Source organism: Durio zibethinus, chromosome 9 (assembly GCF_047325235.1).
Source record: "Durio zibethinus cultivar Kanyao isolate XHJ-2024 chromosome 9, ASM4732523v1, whole genome shotgun sequence".
NCBI lineage: Eukaryota > Viridiplantae > Streptophyta > Magnoliopsida > Malvales > Malvaceae > Durio > Durio zibethinus.
Window position 1 is genome coordinate 8670670 of NC_143170.1, and position 26455 is coordinate 8697124.

Sequence of the window (26455 nt, forward strand, 5' to 3'; positions counted from 1 at the left end):
ATATATATATATATTCAACTTCTCATTTATACTTGAGCAAATAAATTATTATACTAAATTAGATATAAGGAAAAGAAAAGATAAAAATCCACATTTCACTTTTCAACTTAAATGCATTAGAGCTGCTTAGGCTTTCTTTGAAATTAAAAGGGAGGAAAAAAAAAAAAAAGAAAAGATCAGCCCTTTCATTGAGGACTATTAAACTATATCCACCACGACATCATTCTGTTACATGGTACAGTCTGAAATTTCTGTACATAATTTCAACGACGCATTCCTCTCACAGGAACAAAATAAATGAAGATATGGCATGGGTAGATGAAATTAAAGTCCACGTGGGAGGTCCGTAGTTTTTCCTCCAACGAGGGCTTCCTCAGAGCCATTGCTGCATTTACCAAATGCATAGTAATAAAGTCAGATAATTAGAAAGGAAACCAGGCAGAGTTATCAAAAGATTTTAGGGCAAATGATCACCTGAGGTAGCTTAGGGCTGACATTCTGTATAGACAAGTAAAGACTAGAATGTGCAAACCAATTGTGTAGAAAAATGCAAATGTTCGAGCATACCTACAAAGGAGGCGATTCATTAGCAAATCAACTATCTAGTAATACAGTTGCAGAAGGAAATTGTTCCAGCCTACCCTTATGTGATGGTCACTGCATTTAATGTAACTGCAGGCCACCATTTCTGTGCAATTACCAGAAAATTTTTCTATAAATAAGGTAGAAAAGGTTGTAAAAGGGTATCAATCTTCCTTTGTAATTGGTATTTGCGCCTTGTATAACTCATAGGACAATTAGCCTTGTATGGATAATAAATACTGAAATTTTGCGCATACACACATGCACATTTGTAGACACGGAAACAGCAGTTAAACCAAAATTAACCTATTTACTAAGCTTCTGAAAAGAGTCCACGACCCTAACCCTAAACCCAAGTTCAATTAGCATATAATAGGCAAAGTAAAATGTGAAAAAAGTTGAATCTACAGCAAGATGTACCCAACATACCTGAAACCTAAGTAGACACAAGTGACCATCCTCAAAAAATATAAAATATGATAAAGAGGAGGAAAGAAGACACAGAACTAAAACCAGCCTTGATTGGAACGCTAGATGCCCAAAATCTACCAGCCACAATTACCACCTTTACACATGTGCACACACTCATAGGAACATGCAAAAAAGGGAAGAAGAGATCCAGCAAAATAAAGAACACTATACTTTATATGCAATTTGATAATGAAATAAAACCATACTTATTGCCCATTAGAAAACGTCCACTGCTGAGTGTGATTCTGTCTCTGAATCCCAACTCCTTGTATCTTTGATCCCTCTCCTATGTAATAAATGAAAATGATTATTCCATGATATCCAACAAACAACATGAAAAAAAATATGACGTGATTTGGAAGAGACTATGGATTTAAATGCTAACTGGATTTCAATTTTCAATATTCCCATGTTATTAGTTAGTAGGGCATGGATGGTAGAAAATAAGCTCTACATCGACAAATGTTTTTCATTATATTTGCTTGATAAACATATTTCCCACATCAATGTACAAGGGTGTGAATACATTTTATCTTGAATCTCTCTTGACATTCATGTTGGGAAAAGAATGCTTGAGCATTGTTTGAAAGAAACCAGAGTCATCTGAGTCTTCTATTGAACTGAAGACATATACTTGCCAATATCATTAATTGCATATAAGATGGAACACATGGCATGAATACAAAATCTGAAATTATGCTTAAAGAAGATACATGCGTAAGATTTAAGCTTACAGAGAATGTGTAAATGCAAACATAAACAGAAGCATGTGAAGAGGCATTGTGTCTTCTCTTCTAGAATATTCTAATGAAAGAAGAAAACAAAGCTCTGCAGGCCTAAGTTCAAAATCAAACTAGATCGCTAAATATATGTAATGTGACAGAACTATATATTCATCAAAGAAGCTCAATTTTACCAACCTTTTTTGAGAATGCTGCAAAGGGATTAATATCATCTTCATATATCTTCTTGTACTTGGATTCAACATCTGAGGTGAAACCACTTTCAAGATCCTCTGCATACTGAAAAGTGATCAAATACCAGAACTCAGCTTCAAGAAGCTAAAGACACTAGATGAGAATTATGAAAAATACTAAAAAGTACCTTCTTTGATCCTCTAGAAATTACTTTCTCCTGGTTATAATCCTGGACATAGCGAATCTTTCCATAAAGTTTAACATTATCAGCTTTTGTTTTCTCCAGTTCTGCTGTTAGCTCGCCTATCTTCTCCTTCAATTGCCTTATTTCCTATAAAATATGGAATATTCAATATGCTACTTTGCAGAAACCATAATCCTAACAACACATGTAATAAAACTTCCATTAAATAAAAAATGAGATCAAGCGCAAGCATGTGGAGAAGGCAAATAACATACTTCTTCTGTTTCTCGCAAACGTGCCCTAAACCGGTCACGCTGGTTACAAATAACCTTCAGCATCGAGCTTTGGTCTTGATCTGAGGAAACTTGTTTCTGATCTGTGTTCTGCTCCAGAATAAGAAATGTATTAACAAATCAGAACAAACTCATTGTGAAAAGTGAACTACTTCACTTGTAAACATAATTCTATTTGATGTCAAATCGAAACTAAAGTGTCCGTCTATAAATATTTATTATGGTCCATGATATCAAAAATTTAAAAGCCAAATTTAACATCACCAGTCAGACACATCAATCTTACAAAAATATTATCTCCATATGCCCTCCCACTATCAGCAGGTAAAACATGCTACATCCAATGAATGCTTAGAACAAATGAAACTATAAATTCTTTCCTAGCCTAACAATAAAAAGAAGAAAATCAGTAAGTGTTGCTGACACTGACTCTTTACATGTATCTAATTTTTCAATTAAAGTTGGAATCTGACTTCCTGACAGAGGTCCTTTTATAACCATCCCTAATCCTCACACACCAAAAAAACAAAAAACGAAATGGTAAAAGATAAAGACATAAGAAATAAGGAAGCAAGGGTAACAAAAGAATCTGATAAAATTGCCTAAACCACACATATTGAGGTATCAAGTTCTCCGGTAATTATAGTTCATGCTGGTAAGAATGGCTAGAAATGAAAAAGGAGCTAGAATGGATTTAAGCAATGCAATGCAAATAGCAAATAGGAAGTACAAGTATAGAACTACAAACATCATGTTGTTAAGTTATATTTCTTTGATGCAAGTTAAATTATATTTTAGAGAATACATATCCCGGTAACTTGTACATTAGGAGTAACAAACAAAAGCAAATATACCTCAGAGAGTTCATTCCCTCCACTTTCGGAAAGATCCCAATTATCAAAAAGAGTCCCCTTCCGTTCTTTGGAACTATAACCCTGCATTAAAGAAAAAAAGATGACACAAAAAAGAAAAGGCAACAGTGTGGGGACTAGCATAAACTAAGAATTGTTATGTTGAGTCCAATATCATAATCTCCATGGAACAACATAGAGCCACAAATTGATAATCTCAATCTTTCACAAGGTAAGAGAATTTACATATATTGCAAGTCATTTACGGAAAATGCTGTAAGAAGCATATAATGAAGCTGGTCAAAATTTCCATTTTTAGAATGCCAGATGAGTTAATCCAAACCTTCAATATATCATCTTCTAACTTCTGTATCAACCTTTGTTGTTCGTTAACCTTTTCTGTGACTTCTACTATTTTGCCTTCAGCCGTTTCCAGCAAAGATGTTTTCTCAGAAAGTTTGACCTGAAAACCAGTAAAAGATACACAATCACAGTTATAACATGATAATTAAAACAAATCAAAAGCATCAAATTCTAACTCCCATCCAAAATTTTCTAAAGTAAGAATACAGTATGATAACCACAGATGTCCACAAGATAGACTTCTGTATAGTTTTCATCTAGAAAGATATCAATAATCCATTCATATGTACCCTTGCTGGAGAAAATTGGGAAAAGGAAAAACTAGGGAAGGAAAGCACCAAAAAAGAGCTCATACCTTCAGCTGTGTGAGTTCATGTTCCATTTTCCTGTTTTTATCAAGAAGAAGAGACTCCATTTTACTCATCTCTTCCCCACTGGTAGCTGCTTCCCAATCTTCAGCCTCAATTGAATTATAACCTACGGCCTAAACATGCAACAATGAAAATATATCAAGATGCTAAGAAGCATGATAAAAACAAGAAAATAGTAATACAAGGTCACACACAATATAGCAACATACGTAAAAAATGAAACTGCAACAAGCAGAAGACCATGACGGACAAAACTGTTTTTTTTTTTTTTTTCCATGCCAATTTAAAACAAAATAAACAGACCCCTGATTGAAAAGTATACCAGTTTGAGTACAACTTAAGCACAGATTCATCCTCAATATACTTACTGCTCTTAAATTGCATTATATACCCTCTTTAACCTCATGATACTAAAGTTCACCACGGGAAAGTAAAATGGCTGCTTATGTGGATAATTAAGGATTCCCACATGCTAAAAAAAGTCTTCAAGTGTCAAGCAAATATGGCTATTGATGAAAGGATTTAAGTTCAGTTGTTTTTGCCACTTGCTTCTTGCTTTCTAAAAGTTGTTCAAAAAAAAAATGCGAAGAGTAAAAAGCAACCTCATATTTAATTTAACAAAAGAGCCAGTGGCTACATATTCATAGAAATTATTATAATAAAAGTAGAATAATGCATTCTATTATTAAGAACAGTTAAATTTTTTTTATTTTAAATCTTCAAAAAATTTATTGCTTTTTAAAAGAAATTAAAAATCTTCTGCCTTTTTCTTCAGAAGCAAAAGGCAAACCAGCAAAAACAACCAAATGGAACCTTAAATATAACTTGAAGGGAGTTTCTTCAAATTCTTATCTGATTGGAAGTTAAATACAATTGACCATTCAGCATAGCATCATTGACTAGAAAACAATCAAAACAAGCAAGAGAATTAGTTAGTTAACAGAATTGGAAGAATTTGAGAACTTGAGAATCATCTTTAACTTCGGTAAACTCAATTACACAAAATTCTTAAATGGGCAGCAGCTGAAACTAAATTAGCCAAAAGAGATCTATAAAGAAGAAATTCTTTAAAGGATGGTTTTACCTGCAAAATTTTCACTTTCTTACGCAAATCATCAACCAATTTTGCTGTTGGCCTTACTTGAAGCTCTTTCTTCATCTCCTCAATTGCAACTTCCTAGTTTGACATATAAGAAGAGGGAAAGGAAATATAAGGGGAAAAAATCCGTTCTTACGAATCAAAAAGGTTCATTTTAACAAATATAAGATCAATACAGAATTAAAGAAAATTGATACAATAATGTGAACTCTGGTTACAGTTCCTATCACCGACTGAGTCTGACACATTGAACAAAGCACCTAGGAAAAATTCTCTAAGCTCACTGAAAGTTGATGTAATCTAACAATTACCCTTTGATTACCATAATAATAAGTAATATCCTAAGTACCAAATTATGAAATTTTTTGCAAATGAATAGACTACAGACTTTTAAAGGGTAAATCACACTGACAGCCCATGTGGTTTTGTCCTTAAGATTTAATGGTTTCATTATGTTACCATAGGTAGTTACAATGTTCAGTGTGAAGAAAAAACTGCCCTCACGTGATATGAAGTGCAAAAGAAAAGTACCATATAGGGTGTTTGGTAATAGAAGTAAAAACACAAGGGCATAATTACCAAATTTCTAACGACTAGCAAACACATTGCATGGATTGGAAGAATAAAACAGCAACAAGGGTTTTTACCTTCTCATTGAGCAATGAATTCAATTTCTTGATCTCGTTCATGTGTTGTTCTCGCTCATTAGATAAGGTGGTTTCAATATTGTGAAGTTCCATATTTAGCTCAGATATTATCTTTTCTTTGGCACTTAGGGAGTTTTCAAGGATAGTATTTGAATCTACATTATTGCTGCATCAAAGAAAATGATGATAAACTCAGAAAAATTTATTGCAAATATTAACATGTAAATTGTAAAAATGACCACAGATATGGAGGAATGAAATATTACCAATGTGCATATTACCACATCTAGAACAACTTTTGACTAAGGTAGAAAGCCATGATAGGATGCAGAGTCAAGAAAACAACTCTTGAAGAAATAATACCTCATTAACATATAACAATATATTTACTTCACATGCAGTCAAAGGTAAAGTACAGAAAGTAGGGCTGTAAATTAACCAAGCCAAGTATTCACTTGTTTGGGCTCAGCTTTGTTAAATTTAAGCGAGCCCGATAAACAACCAAGCACTTAACAAACTTAAAAATTTGTGTTCAAACTCAACTCACTTAAGTTTACCGACCTTTAAGCCTAAAACAAGCTCTAAATGAGCTCATAAGCCACAAAATAAACCTTAAAACTAATAAAAAAAAATGGTTTTAAAACCTTGTAAAAGAGACATGGCCGATAGAAGCCTCTACCCAAATAGGCCCATGGGTTGCAGATTTAAAACTTTTATTATTTTTGTTTGAAAGAGTTGCTGGGGAGAGGTTATTTATAGACTTAGCCTCCCTTACCTCAGGAAAGACAAGTTTTCTTCTCTTTCAAATATCTACTTTCAAATTTATTAAACTTTCATTTTTAGGAACATAAAAAAGCTATTTTACAACAATATTTTTAAAAAGTTAAGATAATTTTTAATTTATGCCATGTGTAATTTTTAAAGATATAAATTTTCTATGATGATTTGTATATTCCTACGAGAAACTAAAGCTTAAAGTAGTCAACTTCTGAGGGATTAAACAAATTATAATCAAGCTTTTTTTTTTTTTTAACTTGTTCATAAACATTAAACAAGCCTAATTGCGAAAAGAATGCACTGAGTTTACCTCTGTTTGAGCTCGGCTTGTTTATTAAACGAGTCTTAAAATCTTGTTTGAACTTGCTTGTTTAACTTATTAAATGAACATAAACCAGCATAAACCAAGATTATTTACTAGTCGTTCGTTGAACATCAGTTCATTTATAGCCCTAATAGAAAAGGGGTAGTCCAAGCATATATAATGAACCTAAGAAGGGAGAAGAGGGGATGAAGTTGGAGGAAGGAGGTGAAGTGAAGATATGATTTAAGGAGAGTCAGAAAAGTTTATCTGCATCAAATAACATATAACAAGTAGTTAAAGAGTAGTATTCCAAGATCTAGGGCCATTAATTTGATCAATAAGTTAATGAGAGAGTTCGAACAAGATTTTATGACTCGTTAATAAATTAACTGAGCTCAAACAGAGGTGAATTCAACTCATTGTTGTTCACGAACAAGCTCATTTAATGTTTGTGAGCAAATTTGGTAAAACACTTGATTATATAGTTTGTTTAATAATTGACTACTTTAAAGCTTTAATATCTTTTAGCAATCTACAAATCATCGTATAAAATTTATATAATTAAAAATTACCTTTTAACTTTTTAAAAATATTATTGTAAAGTAACTTTTTCTATGCCTAAAACTGGAAATTTAATAAGTTTGAAATTATATGTTTGAAAGAGAAGAAAACTTGTCTTTCATCAGTCCCACTTTGACACAACAGCCAAGGAAGGGGAACTGAGTCTATAAATAAACTGTCCTCAGCAACTCTTTCAAACAAAAATTATGTAAGTTTTTTAAGAGCTTGGTTATTTATCGAGCTTGCTTAAATTTAACAGAGCCGAGCCAGAACACGTGAATACTTGGCTTGGCTCAGCTCATTTACAACACTGCCTGGATCACAAAAAGGTCTTTGTGGCCTCCTTTAGCCACTTGCATTGGCAACAATGCAACTGAAAAACAATGTCTTTACAGCGTGCTTGTTAATTTATGAACTTCTGCAAATGCACAGACAATTTTTGGCTTAAAATAGATGTTTTCCTCATTTGGAATATGTAAATTGGAGCCTGCCTACGCCCAACCACAGCCACACACCCCCCCCCCCCACCTGGTGGCAAATCCTAGGCCCCAATAACAATCTACACATTTACATGACATGTATAAAACTTTGTAAATGAAAGATGGCATCAAATATCAAGAATCAGATATTAAAGTCTATCAACTAATCAAGACCTAAGTAACTGTTTCACTCATTTCTTCCATTAAATGTAGCAAGAAAAAGAGATTGTACTTTTGCACAGACGATGGTACTAGAGTACTTTACCTTCTCTTGTCTTCAGACTCTTCATGAGCTGACTGTAATTGGGACCGTAGAAGCCCCTGCAGACACATTCAATTACAAACATGGAACATCACACCAAAAGGAACCAAATTACCAAAAGACACAAAATCCAAAAATTAAATGTATGCCCTCTTCATTTGTTACAATGACTGTGTCAGCAGAATCCACCACACCGCACATATCAGAATAATTATTGCAAGCATGATCTGCTTCACTGCTGTAACTAGGTGCAAGGATTTATTTATAAGCAGCACAATGCAGATATTGGAGCTTTTAATTAAATAAAAATAACCTATGCAGGGAGTGATTGGCAGCTAGATATTTTGAAGTTGAAGAAAGGCAGCTGTGATCCTTTATTTACAACTAGGTCCATGTTGACTGCCATATGCAACTATAGTCTCCTCTGCTCTTATATTGGCAAATCAAGATCTTAAATGGATGACATGGTTATGTTGTCAAAATAAACTAAAATATCATATGTACAATTCACCTTCTCCCTCTCCAGACTAAAAAGCCGTGTTTGGGCTCGCTCTACTTCATCCATCAAAAGGTTGACCTCGGATTGCTTTGCTGCCCTATCTTCCTCTGTATTGTTAAAGACAACGTAAGACACTAGCAGTAAGGGAAAAGGAAACAAAACAAACTAGAATCAAATTTCTTTTGACAATTAACGGTGTTGAATAACAGATTTGTACGACAAAACAGTCAGGTTCAGCTATCACCTGACTGAGCACGAAGTTCAAACAACTGGCTTTGTGCAAGTTCATGCAATTTTTGCATGTTTGAGACACTTTCTTTAGCTTGCCGCAATTGATCTTGCAAAGATTGCTCCCTGCATGAAGTAGATAATTCATACATTAGGAAACATAAGAACACAAGTCAAAGAACAGGTTCATTAAGACAGCTATTTACACACCAACCATTGTAATTGGAATTCTGGGGCAATTTTCTGTTACATTCTAATTCCTATGCATAAACAAGAGAATATCTCTACCAAGAGAAAGGAATGTCAAAAAGCTACACCACTAGAAGCAGAAGCATACCTGTCTTTTAAGACTTCTAGTGTTTTCTGGTTCTCTTCTGCCAAACTGCGCTGCTTAATCTCCACAATTTCTTTCACTTTTTCCTCCATCTGAATGCATGACCAAAATTAAGCATTTAGCTGTCTAATTCAGAAAAAAAAAATCCCGATTTAACTGAAGGGGTGAAAGAATAAAGATAAGGAAAATTGTTGGGTGGAACATTCAAGGAGACAATGCTTATCTTGCCATAATTGATATAGGTAAGAATTACAGAACATTGCTGGAACGTTTCACTAGATTTTTCATTACAATAAATTTAACCTGTGAACCCAATAATTAAACCTACTGGAAGTAAGTATTAAGTAGAGTTTGCATAAGTTCTTTGGCATACATCTTAAACCACATACGTATATAACTGAATAAAAGTTAATTGTCCTATAATTATGATCAAATTTGCAATATTTTTCATACACAATGGATTAGTTAGATTTTTTCCTGTTTAAAGAGGCAAGATCATATCTCAAGGCAAAGGAACTACACCAATAGTTGAACTTAGAAGTTAATAATAAAAGGCAACAAACTAAGCCATATGCCCTTTCCTTTCCCTTCTTTTATAAGTGAAGAAAGGCATATTATGCCATAAACTTGACATGCCACAACTATATTTCAAAAACATTAGTCTTTTAAAGAAAATTACACTGCAACTATAGTGGGTATGTTGCCAATTCCACACAACCAGTTCGAATTTTTTTTTTTTTTTTCATTTCTCAATAATTCAAGTACAGGATATAGAATCCCTCTACAATTGGCACCAGAAGGTTTGAGCAGTCAAATCCTAAAATTCATTGACAGATGACATAGCTTGTGCAAATAGAATACAGAGACCCTGGAAACAAGTATTAACTGAAATAACATACGGAAAAAAAGTCACTCTCTTAACATTTTTTTTCCCAAGAAAAACAAACAAAATATAAAAGAGAAAAATATATGAAGGTAAGAGATTCAACCAGATAATGGAAAAGACTAGTCTCGTGAAATGCATCATTTCTCTTTTTTTTTTTTTTTTTTTGCTACTTTATCTTTCTGAAACATCAGTTTCAAACGAATGACAAATCCTCTCTAGTGGTAACATAACTCCTAACAAGTGATATAAAGATGCCTACTTGTAGAGGAAAAAAAAAGATAAAAAGAAAGGAAAAGGGCTGCAGATTAGGTATTGGGGATTGGGGGAAAAAAGTTCAGATTTTTTATCACAAATTCTGTGGAAATGGTCAATGTTTATGACAGCAGCTCAATGTTTTTTATGCATACTAAACTAGACTTAACAACGCATTACTTCCAATTAATAAGGAATTGAGGCTACATGTTTACTAGTATATAATTAAGTCTGTTTTATTTGTTTATTTATTTATTTGCATCTCTGACCAAGTTGTTGGTGTCATTCTTTTATCATCATGGCCACTCTCAAAACAAAAATATTTACAGTTCACAAGACTTGCTTAAGTAAGAAACAATAAAAAACACAACACTGCATTGCTAAACTTACAGTATTATGATTTATTAGCAAAGAAAATTAGGCATGCTAACCTGTTGTTCTAACTGGCGATTCCGTTCTTCAAGTCTTCTTATTGTAGCCTGCTGATTTTTTAAGTGCATCGCTTCAGTTCTGAACTCTTCAAGTTCAATTTTCATCTTCCGGTTCTCAGATTCCAATTCAGAAACTTTTAGGTCTTGCTCCTGCAGAGAAGGTGTGAATCCAATGAAACAAACTTGCATATAGTACATGACAAATGCATAGAAAGAATACTTTTGCTTGGAAGTGTTGGAACTACATATAGAGCAGAGTATAGGACAGTATATTATATGATTATTTTTCTGTTAATATTTTTACAGCTTCCAACTAACATGTTCTCAATATACATATTTTTCTGTATGATAACAATTTTTCCCTGTTAAAATTAAAAAATGTAAATAACATGTTATAATTTTGTACTGTTCCCCAGCATTTTCCATTCAATTCAGTATGACTTTTCTGTAGGTAAATTTCTAGAAGCTCAGCATAGATTTTAACAAAATTAAACTCAAATGACAGCAATGGGTTTATGAGAGGCAGATTACTAGTTCTTACAACATAAATATGAGGAATGGTGACCATAAAACATTGTTGCCTGACATAACCCAAGTCACATTGATACCAACTCACATGCATATCAAGGCTAGAATTAGATACACTAGCTTAAGATTTTGCATCAGCAGCAAGTTATTACATTAATTCATTTTAATAATTTTACTCTTCCCCTCTAATGCAACATTGATATTTTATTTATAAAAAAAAATCAGCAATGATACTAAATGAAACCATTTGCACACAGATACATAATTAATGTCACCGAAATAGTCCATCAAACATTGTTTGATTTGAATCCGAAAAATATAAATCATTGTCTGGACCTTAGTTTTACATACCATCTCACACAAATAAAAATCAGTTAACATTAAAGAAGTCCAATCAATTTAAAACTGACTTTTGGCCGCATACAACTGATAAAATGCAATAGTTAGTAGGATGTTGTTCTAAAGAATTACCAAATCATCTGAGCTAATACTTACAGCAATTGAAGCAAGAGCAGGATAAGGATCAGGAGCTTCATAAAGCTTTTGGTAGATGTTCAGAAAGGCATTCTCACCAAATTTTGCTCTCTTGGTAAGATTATCAACTTCTTCTTGGTAACCCTTAAGTAATGAATTAAATGAACTTAACTTTTCCTCTGCTGAAGCTTTCTTGAAATCTGTTATCATGGTTCATGACAAACAATAAGTTTGACAAAGGCATTTCTCTATCAAGATTAAACTGTTAATACAAAGAAATTTACGGCACAGAGGATAGAAAAAAAGGAAAAATCTTCAACTACTCTAATTTTCACAGTAATAAGAAATAACCTATTATTTGGTTTTCCTTTATAAATGGCATTATTCTCTCAACCTTCTTTTCTTACTTTTGCTCCCTAGTAACTGAACCAACAAAATAGAAAATCTTAGTAGTTTAGCCTCTATAAGACATATAAAAAAAAAAATCCGACACTTGAGGTTTTGATACTCGTGTCTACTTGTGTCCAACATGTGCCTAGAAAATACTAGGATAACTCATTTCTATTTAACTTTAAAAATTTATAGCGTCATGATGGTACCCTGCATCCTTGTTAAAAAACCTGCACAAAGTATTTATGATTACCACACACCCATGCACATGCATGAAGGAGCAAACAATACCTCTTGTACTCTCAGCAAGCTTCCGCCTATTTTTCTGGCTGTTTTCCTGATTTTCAGCTATTCTGAGTCCTTGTTCATCAAGCAAACTTTTCTCCTTTTCCAAATCAAATTCTGAAAAAGTGAGGAAAAAAAGGAAATTAATGCCCATCCCAAGAATGATTACTTCCCTATTTGATTATACTAGCACATAATCACAAACATTGTACATGAATAAATGTTATTAGTAACATATTTTTTATGTTAAACTATTGAATATAAATAAATAATTTTTTTTTACTTTATAAGTGATTTAATAGTATCAAAATAAGGCAATGGACATAAAGTGAAACCAAAAATACCATTAAATCATAGAATTCATTAAGAATTTAAATGTCATCAAGCAATAATTAGATATTAGTAATTCTATTTACAAGTTTCTCATAAATAAAATTTACGAAAGGGCAATTTAATAATATAAAACAGTCTAAACAAATCAAAATTCTTCTCCTAATCATCATCTTTGGAGTCGTCTCCAATGCAAATGAAGAATGTGTTCTCTTAGGCTTTGCTAGGTATTGAAGAAGGATGGAAAAGCAATAAAATAGAAAGCTGGAAGAAAAGAAAAGAAAAGAAGAAAGATATAGAACATTATTTGCAACATAATTTTTGTTGGGATGCTAGGTAGAGTTGGAAGTGAAAATAACATGATTTTTCCGTTGTACCTTTGAAAGAGGAGACAAAAAGGATAAAATCTGGAAAAAAAATGAACAATCTTGTAAATTTGCAACACATGACTCACATCTCACACGTTCTCCGTTTTGAAAGGATTATTTTTGTGAATATGGATAGAAAATGGAAATCTCTCCTATTTGACTATGTTCTTTTCTCACACTTTCCTCTCCAACCCTCACAATGAATAACGATTCAAAACGAAATCAGCTAATAATTTGAACAAAAGAAAGAAAATGCAGTCTTGGTTAGTTGCCATCTGAATATCCCTCCAATCGAAATCATTGAACAAACAAATTGGTCTCAAGCAACTTCATAAATCGATAAACCAGCTCGCCCAAACAAAATTAACACTAGAAATTTTATTAAGAAAAGGAATTTTTTCAATGAAGCTAACATCGATGATACCTTTCCAGAAATTGGAGACGACGGGAACAGGAGAAGAGGAAGGATTGGATTTGTCGCGGTCGGATCCACCTTGTGGAGCATCCATTTTGGGGAATTGTGACCACAGCAAATGGATGAAAATGGGTTCTCAGGATTTGAAATTTGCTTCTATTTGTTTTTAGTAGCGTTAAGGATAAGATCGACGATGGGGGAAGATTTATGGGACTTGGTAGATCTGATAATTGAATTTGGGGATTTTCAAGGTTCCTTTCAAAATAAATCTCGCTACCGATGGTTAATTAGTTTCAAGGTTAATGGGACTTGAAGCTTACTTATTACTGTTTGCTTAAGGCTTGGTTTATAGCTAGGCTCAGTCCATTTTGAATTCTCTTACCAATTAGGCTTTTATGGATCCAGTTTTAAAATTTTTGCTGACCTACGGATCCAAGTATTAATGTTGTAGAAAAGACATCATTTTCCATCCACTTGTGTAAATTCTATTTCTTCATAAACGTGACACCAAAAAAGATAGCTAGTGCTTATCGATAGAGAATGTATATCAATTTCTATTATATATCTTAATTAATTTCCAGAAAATTATAGCGCAGAGAATATTAATTCCCCTGACTTGATTTACAAATTACAATCATATATTTTCTTTTTGTTTTTTTTCTATGTCTTTCCAATATAAAATGTTGATGAACATCACTACAATTCTTAATCATGGTTAGAAAATTATGAAAAAAATAAAAAAGAAATTATCTAAATTTTACTAAAGTATAAAATAAATCCTCTTCCATGATCTAGAGGTTAAAACTTATCATATGTCATTACGGTATATGCAACTACCAATTCTCTTAAACTTGATAATACGACGTACTAAAATTTAATAATTAGATTATATTATAAATAACTGTGTAGTTTATTGATTAAGTATTAAAATTTTAATTTTAATAATTAATATTTAATTTTTGATAATTTTTAATACAAATAATAATAATAATAATAATAATAAATCATTTCTTATTGAAGATAGATAATAAAGAGGTGATTACTGATTATTAATAATAACATAAAATTAAAGATAGATAACTAATTAATTATAGGCGATTAGAATCTGTCTAGCTATGATGTAAGTTGATGCTGTGACATATTGCACTATTATTAAGGTCAAAAGCTAGAAATCTTACGGTAAAACATACAAACATGGAATTAGTGTACGATTGGTACTATAATATTTACATTGAATATTGCAATTCGAAAACAAAAATATTCTAATTCATGTTAAACGTCCACAACTTGCTTATTTATTCCATTTAATTTGCAGGATAAGATTTAATAATACGTGATCCTAATTGGTGATAAGTTGCATCTGTTGAAATGTTTAAACACTTATAATCATTGGTCTTGCTTTTTTTTTTCCTTGGAAAATATTAGGACTCTCAATCTACTAAAATGTAAATTAAATAAGCGCAGTACGCCAGAAACTGTCTATGGTGTATATTTTTTGCGGGATCTTTGTGTATGCTTAGCCCCTTATGTAAAGATTTATAATAACAAAAGTTAAGTGTTTGATTCTTAAAATTTTACGAATTTTAACTTATAAAGAAAGTAATTTTAAGTTTTTAGACAAAATTATAAATCAAAACTTTTTCAAAAAAAGTTAATTTTAATGACAAGTATTTAATAAAAATTTTTTACATTTTTACTTTACTCTTCAATAGTTCACAGAAGAAAAATTATATTATTTTAGATTTTTTGTTTTATCAATTTTCATTGAATTTATTTGTTTTTTTTATTATAATTAATAAAAATATCATTTCATTTTATTTATTTTTTTACTTAAAAACTTATGATTTAATTTAATAAAATTGACTATTTATTTTTTATTTCTGAAAAACATAAAAAAATTATCAAATATTTTTTTCAAGCACTTCTATATTAAGTTTATTAAATGCTGTTTTAATTTTTCTTTACAACACATTTAAACAGTTCTACCCCAGCATCACATTTTTTTTTATTTGAAGGGGTTAAGTGAAAACATCGTTATAGACTATAATCAAAATTTATATTTTATGTTAATGTGTGAAATGTAAATATTGGATGAGTGTACATAATTTTTTTTTCTTTTAAATTATACATGGCTTGACAGTTGATTTATATAGCTAGAGGTGTAAAGTAAGACAAGATTAAAGTTTATAAGTGTAGAATGTGGTGCATCCAGAAAATTTTAATTATTGATAAATAAAATTAATATTTGTATTAATTTTATTCATATTTTAAATAATTATATTAGAACATAAATGATTATCATATGATAAATTGTTATAATTATTTGCATAATTATTTGAATATAAATAGATTATTATTAGTAAAAGTCATAATTATACAAAAGGTCACAACCATTTAAATAGAAATTTATGTCTGTTTATTTATTATAAATAAATATTTTAGTATAACCATTTTAACTACTTCTGCTTAAAGGATTTTGAGGTTTTGTTATATCTTAGAAGTATAATTACCTTTAAGATAATGTTCTTTACGTCTCAAAGTCAAAATTATTTTCTATTATCTCTCTTCTCTTATTTTTTTTCTAACAATTTTAATTAAAGGTAACTATGAAATTCATATTTCGTATGAGGAAGATATAAGAAAAAAATTGGTAAAGTTGGCTAAATCGAATTTTGAAACAAGCATGGAAAACTTCTGTTATCCAAATAGTTTCTTAGTGAATAAATACTAAATACAAGATAAGTTTCTTGTTATTATCTTTCTAATTTTTATATTTTATTAAAAAAATTAATGATTAATAATTCATAAAAAACCTCGAGTCTCATTGAATTTTGTTTCTTTATTAACTAATCTTTTAATCTTTTAATTTTGAATTAAATTATTTAATTTATGATTTATGATTTTATGGTGTCATATGTGTATTTTCTCAATCATAGCATTGAATGATCATGAACATAAAATGGACATGAAGTACTTGCTAGTTTTGATTATAAATCTTTTATAGCCTTGTTATATTTTGATAAAGATCATGGTTATCAAATCAAAATGATAAAATTCTCGAGAATTATTTTAAGACATAAAAGAAATTGTGAATTTATAAATCTTTTCGAAAAAGAAGTAAGTATATATGTTTTTATCATAAAATCATATTTTATGATACATAATTCATGATTGCATTTTATTAACAAGAGAATAATGCATGATTCATATTATTTAATTTATATAATATTGTTTCAATGAGAAATAAACATATTATTAAAGATAACTTCAATTCAATTAGAGAAGTTATATAATTCTTTCTAACTAGTTAAAATGGTTTGTATTTGTTGAGTGAAAAAATTTCATGTATTTTATAATTTGGACACAAAATTTATAGTATTATATGGTTGTACGTGAAGTTTTGACTTTTTTAATGACATGAACCATGGTGGATATAGCTTTGGTGTCCATAATCCAATAATTTTTAAGTATCCAAGAGTTAGAATGAAAGTCTCAAAGTGAGATTATAGAAAGCATGAGTTTACTAGTTTTGAGGGTGATTATATTTGGCATTATACTTATTGATGCATATTCTCATATTGAGTTGAAATAAAAATTTTGAAACTTTTATGAAAATGAAATATTAAAATATAGAATTTTTACTAACTATCTTTCACTAAAGGTGGATTTGGAGGCCTTCTTCTTAAATATATATATATATATATAAAACCACCAAATAGTAAAAAGATAAATGAAATAGCAACTTAATTAATATATATTATATCTTCATAATTGAATGGGACATTCTTTAATAAAAGAATGCCTATTTGCACATGATGGGGGTGATAAGAATCAAAAGAAATAAAACTTAGTATTATAGTGTTGTAAGATTTTAAGTATAATTTATGAGCAAATTATACAAGCTAATAAGTTTAGTACACTTATTAAAGTTAAATCATAAAAAGGTCTTTAAAAATCTTAAAATAATTAAAATGACTTAGTTTATTCATTAAATTTATCCAATTATACTAGAAGTATAATTGTATTAAAGACATATAAAGTATGAAAATAGAATGGTTGAAATTTATGAGTATAAAGTTGCAGCCACAACCAATACCAACTATTTTTTAAAATGATAGGAATGAAGCAACAATGTCTAGAGCATGTAAATGATATGTAAAATAAAACGTTTGGACATATTAGCCTATGAAGTGAATATTTTAGAGATTCAATTTCAAGTGGGGATAATTACCAGAAAAAAAATTGAATTCTAAGATATTTGATTAGTAATACTTCAAGTAGAATGGGTTTAAACCCTTACTATTATATATCAATAATGGGAACCTAACTTTAAATTAATAACCTCTAATTTCAAAGTTTAATGGATAAAAACAAGTTATTGTTATGTGTTTATTAAATATTAATAAAATTCATTCAAATTTTAGAAACTAATGTGACCTATTATGAGAGAAAGAATGAGTTTTTATACTTTTAATGGAATTATTATTTAAATGTATAAATCAATGAAAACATACTGAAAACTTTACATATATAAACATAAAAGCGGCACTACTTCAACAAGTTGAATTGGGGTCTCTCTTACAAATATTTATAAATAAGATAAGCACATGGCCATAATAATATTATAAAACCTCTAATAAAAGAATAAATAAGTATTATGTGTATCTTTAATTCTAACACTAAGAGTTGAGGTTTAATCTGTGGATACTATCAACTTTGTTATAATTATAAAATATATACGCTAATTGAAGATTTAAATCGAGATATATCTTATTGTATTCATAATATTCATTTATATGAAAGGTTAAAGATTAAACACAAATATTCTAAACTAGTGGGAGATTGTTGGTAGTTTAGAATGCGGTATATCTTACCTTAAGCAAAAAAATTTAAGTATTAATGAATAAAATTAGTATTTGTATTAATTTCATTCATATTTAAAATAATTAGGTTTGAACAGAAACAATTATCATACAACAAATGATCATAACTATTTGAATATAAATAATTTATTATTCATAAAGGTCATAATTATACAAAAAATCATAACTATTTGAATAAAATTTTATGTCTGTTCATTTATTATAAATATATCTTTTAATATAACTATTTTAACTACTTTTGCTTATAGAGTTTTGAGATTTTATTATATCTTAGAGCCATAATTACCTTTAAGATAATGTTTTTTACGCCTCAAAGCCAAAATTATTTATTATTATTATTTTTCTTATTTATTTTGTCAACAAAAAGTTCTAGCATTAGAGTAGGGATAATGTTCAAATTAATCCCCTAAGTTTTATTCAATGTCATCAATCTTTTAACTATTTAAAAATTTGACTGTAATAATATATACTGTCAAACATGATAAAATTTACAATAAAAATTAAATCTCAAATGTACGTAGTAAAATTGTGATCGATGTTTTTATATTTAATTGTAAATTGTTACAAACAATAATGCCAAATTAATATACTTAATTATTCTTCTAGAGATTCATTTCCCTTGCCTTTTGCAACTAGAATCCAATTTCCAATACAGCCAATCATCAGAACTCTTTTTCTCAATCCCTTTACAAAACACTCATTCAATGCATGGCTAGCTATTAGCCAAACCCTATTGTGGCCACACTAGTCATATCTTATTCTGCAAATAAGAATTTGCTTTTGATGATTAAAAAAGTAAATATCTAGTGTATCCTTAAACTTTATATCAAATATTATTTTGATTTTTAAATTTCTAAATGTCATTTGTTGGTTTTCATATTTGTAAAGTTATAATTTTTTATTAGGTTAAATCTATATATCAACAAGTTGATTAATAGTGTTAATCCAAGATATCAAAGTGGATGGTGGAATAAAAGTTAGAATACCAAATTAACAACGGTATTTGTTTAAACACCAAATTAACAGAATGTATAAAGTATAGAGACAATTTTTATATTTAACCATTTTATATTCTTCTATTAATGCTTTTATCTATTCAAACGTTAAATGACAGCTAACATCAAATAACGTTACGTGATATGTGTTGATTAAATAACGTAAATTTTTTATTAGTTTTTCATTACCAAGGAATTTTTATTCTTATAAAAAATAAAAATAATTTTAATAAATGTATTTTTAAAATTTCAAAATGTTGGCAAAAAAGGAAAATTGCATTTGGCAAAAAAATAATAATAAATAAAAAGCAAAAACTCTAAAAAAATTTTTGCATTATTTTTTAAAATTTTTATTTGTTTTTATCTTTCTTTTCTTTTTTTCCCCTAAACTCACCATTTCCTAAGACCAAGCCAAAATCATAAATTTTCTTCCATTTCTTTCTTTTTCGTTTTCTTTCTACATTTCTTTCTACATTTCTCTCTATTTCTCTACTTCAACTTCTTTAATGTTGATACACTAAACCTAGATCGAGAAGGGAATAAAGGAAAGTGGAAGAGACTTTTTTTTTTTTGCTTTTATAATGCACTAAAACATTGCAATTAGACAAGAAAAAAGAAAAAAAAATGCCATGTCATTCAATCCTTACATGTCATCTGATGCCATGTGTTTAACACTGGCATTAGTTGGAACTAATGTTTGAATCAAAGTTAAATTAAAAAAAAAATCAAAATGAGTTTCAAAATGGTCAAATTATGTTAAAGGTTCTTATATTTTACTAAAATTATGAATTTAGCTCATGTATTGTAATTAATACAAATTTAATTCTCGCACTATTTTAATTTGATAATTTTAGTCCAACCACTAATTCTGTCAATTCTTTCCATTAAAAATGCTGACATGCTCATTGAATTGATAACACGAGCATTGACTTTGCTAATGTGATATTGAGTTACTGACATGGCAATTTGGATTGATAAAATAAGTTGTTAAATTATATAAATAATCCTTATATTCACACGAAAGTTCAATTTTTGGATTTCAAATTTAATCCTTGTACTTGTTTGAAATTTAAAATTTAGTCCCTCTAATATAAAAATATTTTGAATTTTTCAAAAATTTTGTAGCATTTTAAAAATATTAAATTTATTTTTTTCAATATTTTATTTTTTTAATTTTCAATATTTTGAATTTTTAGAAATTTTCTAGTTTTTAAAAAATATTTAATTTACTTTTTTTAATATTTTAGTTTTTTAAATAAAAATCATTTTTTGAATTTTTTATGTTTTCAAATATTTAATCAAAATATTTAATTTTTTTAACTTTTTGGAATTTTATAAAATTTTCTATATTTTTTTAATTTTTTATGTACTTTAGAAATTTTCCATTTTTATAATATTTAAATGAAAAAAATAAATGAATAAACTAAAATGAAGACATAGGTCTTTAGAATTTATTCTGTTTGATACATTTGATATGGAAAGGCATAAAAATTTGGATAAACAAAGAAATAGTGAAACACAAAAAGTTTTTAATTTTGATTTTTTTTTACCTGAATAAGATAAAAAAAAACATGTAAATGTTTTTAAATTTGTAAACTCTTTTTAAAACTAAGATATTATAAAAATTTTCTGAAAAACATAAAAATTAAATATATGGAAAATTTTATAAGAATTCCAAATAATAAAATTAAATATTTTGTATAAATAAAAATGTTAAATTTTGAAACAATCCAAAACTTTCAAAAAATGAAATTATAAAAATTAAAATACTGAAAAAATTAATATTTTAAAAAAACTAGAAAATTTATAAAAAATTTAAAATATATTCTATGTTAGAGGAACTAAATTTTAAATTTCGTGTAAGTATAAAAACTAAATTTTAAATTTAATATGAATATAAAAATCATTTGCATAATTTAATAATTGATTTAACAATTAATTTTATTTATCTAAATTATCACATCAATAAGTTATCACGTCAACAAGTAAACGTCACGTTAACAAAGTCCATGGTCACATAAGCAAAGCTAACGGCTACGTTAACATTTTTAATAGCAAAAAATTAATGAAGTTAATTATTATTCCAAAATTATTAAATCAAAATATTACATATACTAAATTTATATGAATTATAGTATATAAACTAAATTCTAAAATTTTGTAAAGTACAGAGACTTCTAATATAATTTGACTGTTTAAAATTCAACCAATGACTTTTGAAAGTATACTAAAACAATATTTGATTCAAAGTGGATTACAAGTGCTATTTACTTTGATTAAAATGAATAGATTCTGGATGTGGGTGATTTTAGTTAAATGTTTGTAATTGTTAATTACAAGAAATTTTGAGTTTGTTTTTTAGTTCTGACGAAGAGTTCCGTATAATATTTTCTGATGCCTAACGAGGAGCTAAAATGTGGGAGAAAGAGAGGAGTTTTGAGGAGAAAAGAAAGGAAATAAAAAATAAAAAATTAGGCTCCACTTGATTATGCTTTTGTTATTTAGTTTTAAATTTTTCAATAAAAATAAAAAACAAACAACAAAAATAAGAGTTTATATTTAATATATTGTTAGTGTGTAAATTACTAGGCAATTATTAAAAAATTTTAAAATTTTTGAATTTTTAAAAATAAATATTTTTAAATTTTAAATATTTAATTATATTAAAACAAAATAATAATGTGAAAGTTTACGATGCACAAATAATGTGTAACATTTATATAATAACAATATATAAAATATAAATCCTAAAAATAACAAACAAATAATAAAAACTAAAAACATTTATCAAACGGAACCTAAAGAAAAGAAACGATAGAAAAATTGGCAAATGGCAACAAATATTGGCTAGCAATATTCCAACTACATATTAGATTTACTCTTGTTAAAAAAGAAAGTAAACAATCTTTTCATAGATATATAATGAGAAGAGAAATTAGTAAAATGAATAATTTTTGTTCAACTCCAATTCCAAACTGTTAGATGGGTAAATAATTTTTTTTTTTTTTTATAGAAAAACCACCAGCTGAAATGCATCTTAAATTTTAATTTGTAGTATGTTTCTTTTAACCACAAGATGCATTTCACCAAAAAACTTTCAAAAAACCAAAAAAGGATGGTTCTTTGCTTTTTTAAACTGAGAAAATATGTATCAATGATCAGTTCCGATTGACTTGGTCTTGTTTTAACCATTTAATCTGCTTTTTTTTTTTTTTTTTAAGTTTGATTAAGAGAAAACCATTTAGTCTTACTGTAAGTATTACTACATACTATTGCTAATTGAAATCATTGTTCGTTTTCAACAAAGTAAGTTACCCGCCGCAGAATCATACTCTTTTCTGTCCTATATGTGTCTCTTTTCTCGGGTCATCGGCTACATTTGAGGGTTGAGACTTGAGACTAAAAACTCCATAGCCACTGTGTCCACGCGTTATTGCCGACGCCCGCACATGGATTGGCTTCCAGTTCCCATTGCCAGCCATTTTGCTGGGAATATATCGGAATTCAGAAGTCTACGTCTTCTAGCCAATATAGTCAAAGTAAACCCTTCAATCATTCCAACCCATCTGTCACGTCGCCACCATCTTTGTCTCTGCGCACCAAACGCACAAAAATGACAAAAGATCAACTCCTTCTTCAAGTCAAATAATAGTTTACAACCCCACTTCCCTTCTCGATTCATGCTTATCCCTACAACTTGCTAAATTTACACTACCTAATTTTCTTTCATTTCATTTTCCAGGAAATATCCCTTCATATTTTGCTTAATTATATGTTCAAATCTTTGGTGCTTCCTTCTTTGAATATTTCTACATAGCTAATTAAGTTAGCTGGCATTGAACTTTTTTTTCCTATAAAAAGCTAGCTTTATCACGAGTTCGTAAGCAGTAAGTAACAATAACGCCTTCTTTTCCTATCTAGTTTTGGCTCAAAGAAGAGCAAAAGAAGACTAGTGAGCTAGAAGGTATGGGACGCCCTGATGCAGACCCTTCTGCCTATGAATCACAACAAATTCAGACAGAATGTGAGCTGCAACCTCAAGAATATGAGCCAAACCATGAGGCCACACCAAATATTCCTGATGACTATGTAGCAGCAACCTATCAGAACAATCAAGAAGACCAGCAATACCAGCCCCAGCAAATGGTCGCACTAATTGGAAATGATCCTCAGGCTCAACAACAACAGTTCCAGCCCCAGCAAATGGGCGCACTTGGAAATGATCCTCAGGCTCAACAACAACAGTTCCAGCCACAGCAAATCCAACAGCAGTTCCAACCACAGCAGCCGCAGCAGCCACCACCAGCTCAGCCTCAGCCAAGACAATACCCCCCACCACATCCTAACCAAGCTTATCCACCGGTCCAGCCCGCACCATACCCACCTCAAAATTTGCAAAATAATCCAGCACATCCAAACTGGCCGAACCAGCAGCCTGCATCATATCCACCACAGCCAGTGCAGTACCCGCCCAAAAGCCCACCAACCAATCAGATATACTCAAATGTAAGCCCACCAGTGATGCAACCTCAGACCGTCTACGTCCCTAACCTTTCAGCACAAGCATTTCCTCAACCTGCATACCTGCCTCCTGGTCAGGATATGCCACCTGCATCACCACATAAACCTGGGGGTCAACCTCCTGCGGTAGCAGGAATTCCAGTGGGTCCTGGTAGTGGCGAGGGTTGGAGAAGTGGCCTTTTTGATTTCATGGATGATCCGATGAACGGTAAAACTTCTCTAAAATTCTCAATATAACTTGGGTGCATGCATAAAGATAAAGAAAACACAAGTCGTCTGCTCGTTGACTCGTTGCTCACTGTTTCAGTTTTCCTATTAAGTAACAGCTTACAAACATTTCTATCATTGCTAGTGTAGTACATAAATGATAAATCTAGAATTAATGGGACTAGACTCTAGATTTCGAGTATTCTTTTTTATTTCTCTGTTCGTCGATTTTCTCAAAAAATTTTACCTAGCTATAGAAATCAAATAAAATTTTTAAAAAATAAAAATAAATTCTATCAACCATTTGACTGATGGAATGTAGTATATATAGATGCATGCTTCACTGGGTTGCCTCAAAATGCAACGTATTGTGGCTAATTTTGATTTGTTGTTTCTTTTCAGCTCTGAGTACAGCTTTATTCCCATGCTTGACATTCGGTCAGATCGCTGAAATTGTGGATGATGGCCACACAAGTAAGTATATATATAGAAGAGAAGTCTTTCTTAAGGTGTTTATTAATAAAAACATACATAATAGAAGTTTTCAGCTTTTTAGTTTAATAGTCAAGAAAACCTTAAGAAGAAGACACAAGATTGGAGTTCGATCCCAGCCTCTCTCCCTCCCCCTTAATGTAAGGTTTGCCCTCTTGTAACAAAAAGAAATTAATAAAAACATACATAATATATATATATATGATAAAAGCATACAGTTTATAGTATATGAGGCTACAAATATAATTATTACTTATAATTATGAGTGCTTTTCTTTCCCTATATGCATTTAATTTTAGCAGTCATTAGTAAAAGGTGTTGCTTGAATGATTATAGAAAAAACTTCTTTCGAGAAAGGATGGAAACTTAATTATTTGATGATGTGATGCACGTACAGCTTGTGGAACCAGTGGACTGCTTTACGGTGCGATCGCCTTCTGCATTGGGATGCCTTGCCTAATGTCATGCACGTATCGAACCAAACTAAGAAACAAGTTTGGGCTCCCGGAGGCTCCAGCTCCGGATTGGGTTACTCACTTCCTTTGTGAATGGTGTGCTCTTTGCCAAGAGTACAGGGAGCTTCAACATAGAGGCTGGGATCCTTCTATAGGTAAGAATACAATTGATCCATCTGGAAGAAAAATGCATTGAGCAAACAATTTTAAATTCTTACAATACTAGAAAAATGGGTTTTAACAACGCTTAAAGTGATTGTAAAATATCAATTTATTGTTGAAAAATCTTATTTACAAAACACTTAAAGTCGTTGCAAAATATCAATTAAAGTGTTGTTAGAAGTCTTGATGTTTTTTTTATGTTTTGTAGGATGGCAGGGAAACCTGGCAAAGAACCAGATGCGGCAGCAGGCAATGGTGGCACCGACGAACCAAAGAATGATGGCTTGATGATGAGAAACTGATCTTTCGAATGGTTTTGATTTGTTTTTTTTTAGTAATGTTTCTGGTTGGATTGTTATATTTTGAGTCAAATGCTCCCAATTTAGTTTCTGTTGATAAAATATCTCAACGAGTGTGTTCGGTTGTAAACATGTAATTGCTTTCAAAAGGAAATATTATGTTTCTTATTTAATAATTATAAACTACTAGATCATGACATACTTATTACTGGGTGAAATAAAATATTAAGTATAAATAAATAAATAAGAAGTAATTAACGAACTATCGGATAATTTGTTATTAGTGATATTTTCAAATTAATTGAAAGGAAATTATTTATTATTATTATTTTTATTTGTTATATATTTCTTATTGTTGATTGAACTGGTGTGACTTAACTTCTAACACCAAACTCAATTTTAGTATAGATGTATATAAATTTGCATTGAATTACTTATGGGATCTTACGAGATTTTCAAATTTGGGAATAGATCAAATGATTTGGTTAAGGCATTCACAGTAAATTAATAAAAAAAAAGGGATGTGGTATAGATTTTTCTTTTCGGTTTCCTATAATTTTCATTCATATACGGTATTTATATTAGAGATGTTCAAAGACCAAATTATTCATCAGGATATGTAACTAGAAAACAATTTCAGTGGGTCATATTCATGTACTAATTTGTATTATGTAACACATAACATAAATATTTTTTACATTATATTTTTGAAAAACAATTGCCCCAAATTCAATTTTTTTAAATATTAAAAATATATATATATATTTAATAAAAAATATTTCGATGGGACATTATCTCATATAATTATTGGTGATGTAGTTATCTTTAAATTTATAAAATTAAGTTGAGAATTGCTTTTT

General features: G+C 29.8%; 2 protein-coding genes across 3 annotated transcripts; one reads left to right on the plus strand and one right to left on the minus strand.

Annotated features, from left to right (window-relative positions):
- Positions 1-32: 32 nt before the first annotated feature.
- LOC111310699 (protein CASP) lies at positions 33-13876 on the minus strand. The gene is made up of 19 exons (XM_022910134.2): positions 13591-13876; positions 12475-12585; positions 11815-11993; positions 10792-10941; positions 9226-9314; positions 8905-9014; positions 8673-8767; positions 8165-8220; positions 5779-5944; positions 5117-5209; positions 4017-4145; positions 3642-3761; positions 3302-3382; positions 2430-2537; positions 2158-2301; positions 1974-2075; positions 1260-1339; positions 475-567; positions 33-385 (listed from the first exon to the last, which is right to left on the minus strand). The coding sequence occupies exons 1-19, from the start codon at positions 13673-13675 to the stop codon at positions 325-327; spliced, it is 2052 nt and encodes a 683-aa protein (XP_022765869.1). The 5' UTR covers positions 13676-13876; the 3' UTR covers positions 33-324.
- Positions 13877-23321: 9445 nt separating this feature from the next.
- On the plus strand, positions 23322-25771 carry LOC111310725 (uncharacterized). 2 transcript variants are annotated; one of them, XM_089765793.1, is made up of 5 exons: positions 23331-23632; positions 23690-24188; positions 24590-24661; positions 25077-25289; positions 25505-25771. In XM_089765793.1, exons 1-5 carry the CDS (start codon positions 23426-23428, stop codon positions 25582-25584), a joined length of 1071 nt encoding a protein of 356 aa, XP_089621919.1. In that variant the 5' UTR covers positions 23331-23425; the 3' UTR covers positions 25585-25771. The 2 variants fall into 2 exon arrangements, with proteins under 2 accessions (XP_022765885.2, XP_089621919.1); XM_022910150.2 differs by having other exon boundaries at positions 23322-24188.
- The last annotated feature ends 684 nt before the right edge of the window (positions 25772-26455 follow it).

Excerpts from the sequence above, each read along its gene's own strand:
- LOC111310699 (XM_022910134.2), bottom strand. The coding sequence starts at position 13,675 with ATGGATGCTCCACAAGGTGGATCCGACCGCGACAAATCCAATCCTTCC. Across the intron at positions 4,146-5,116 it reads AGAAAGTGAAAATTTTGCAG|GCCGTAGGTTATAATTCAAT; the intron begins GTAAAACCATCC and ends TTGCATGTTTAG. Across the intron at positions 3,383-3,641 it reads TAGAAGATGATATATTGAAG|GGTTATAGTTCCAAAGAACG; the intron begins GTTTGGATTAAC and ends TCTTTAATGCAG.
- LOC111310725 (XM_022910150.2), top strand. The coding sequence starts at position 23,426 with ATGGGACGCCCTGATGCAGACCCTTCTGCCTATGAATCACAACAAATT. Across the intron at positions 24,189-24,589 it reads CATGGATGATCCGATGAACG|CTCTGAGTACAGCTTTATTC; the intron begins GTAAAACTTCTC and ends GTTTCTTTTCAG. Across the intron at positions 25,290-25,504 it reads AGGCTGGGATCCTTCTATAG|GATGGCAGGGAAACCTGGCA; the intron begins GTAAGAATACAA and ends TATGTTTTGTAG.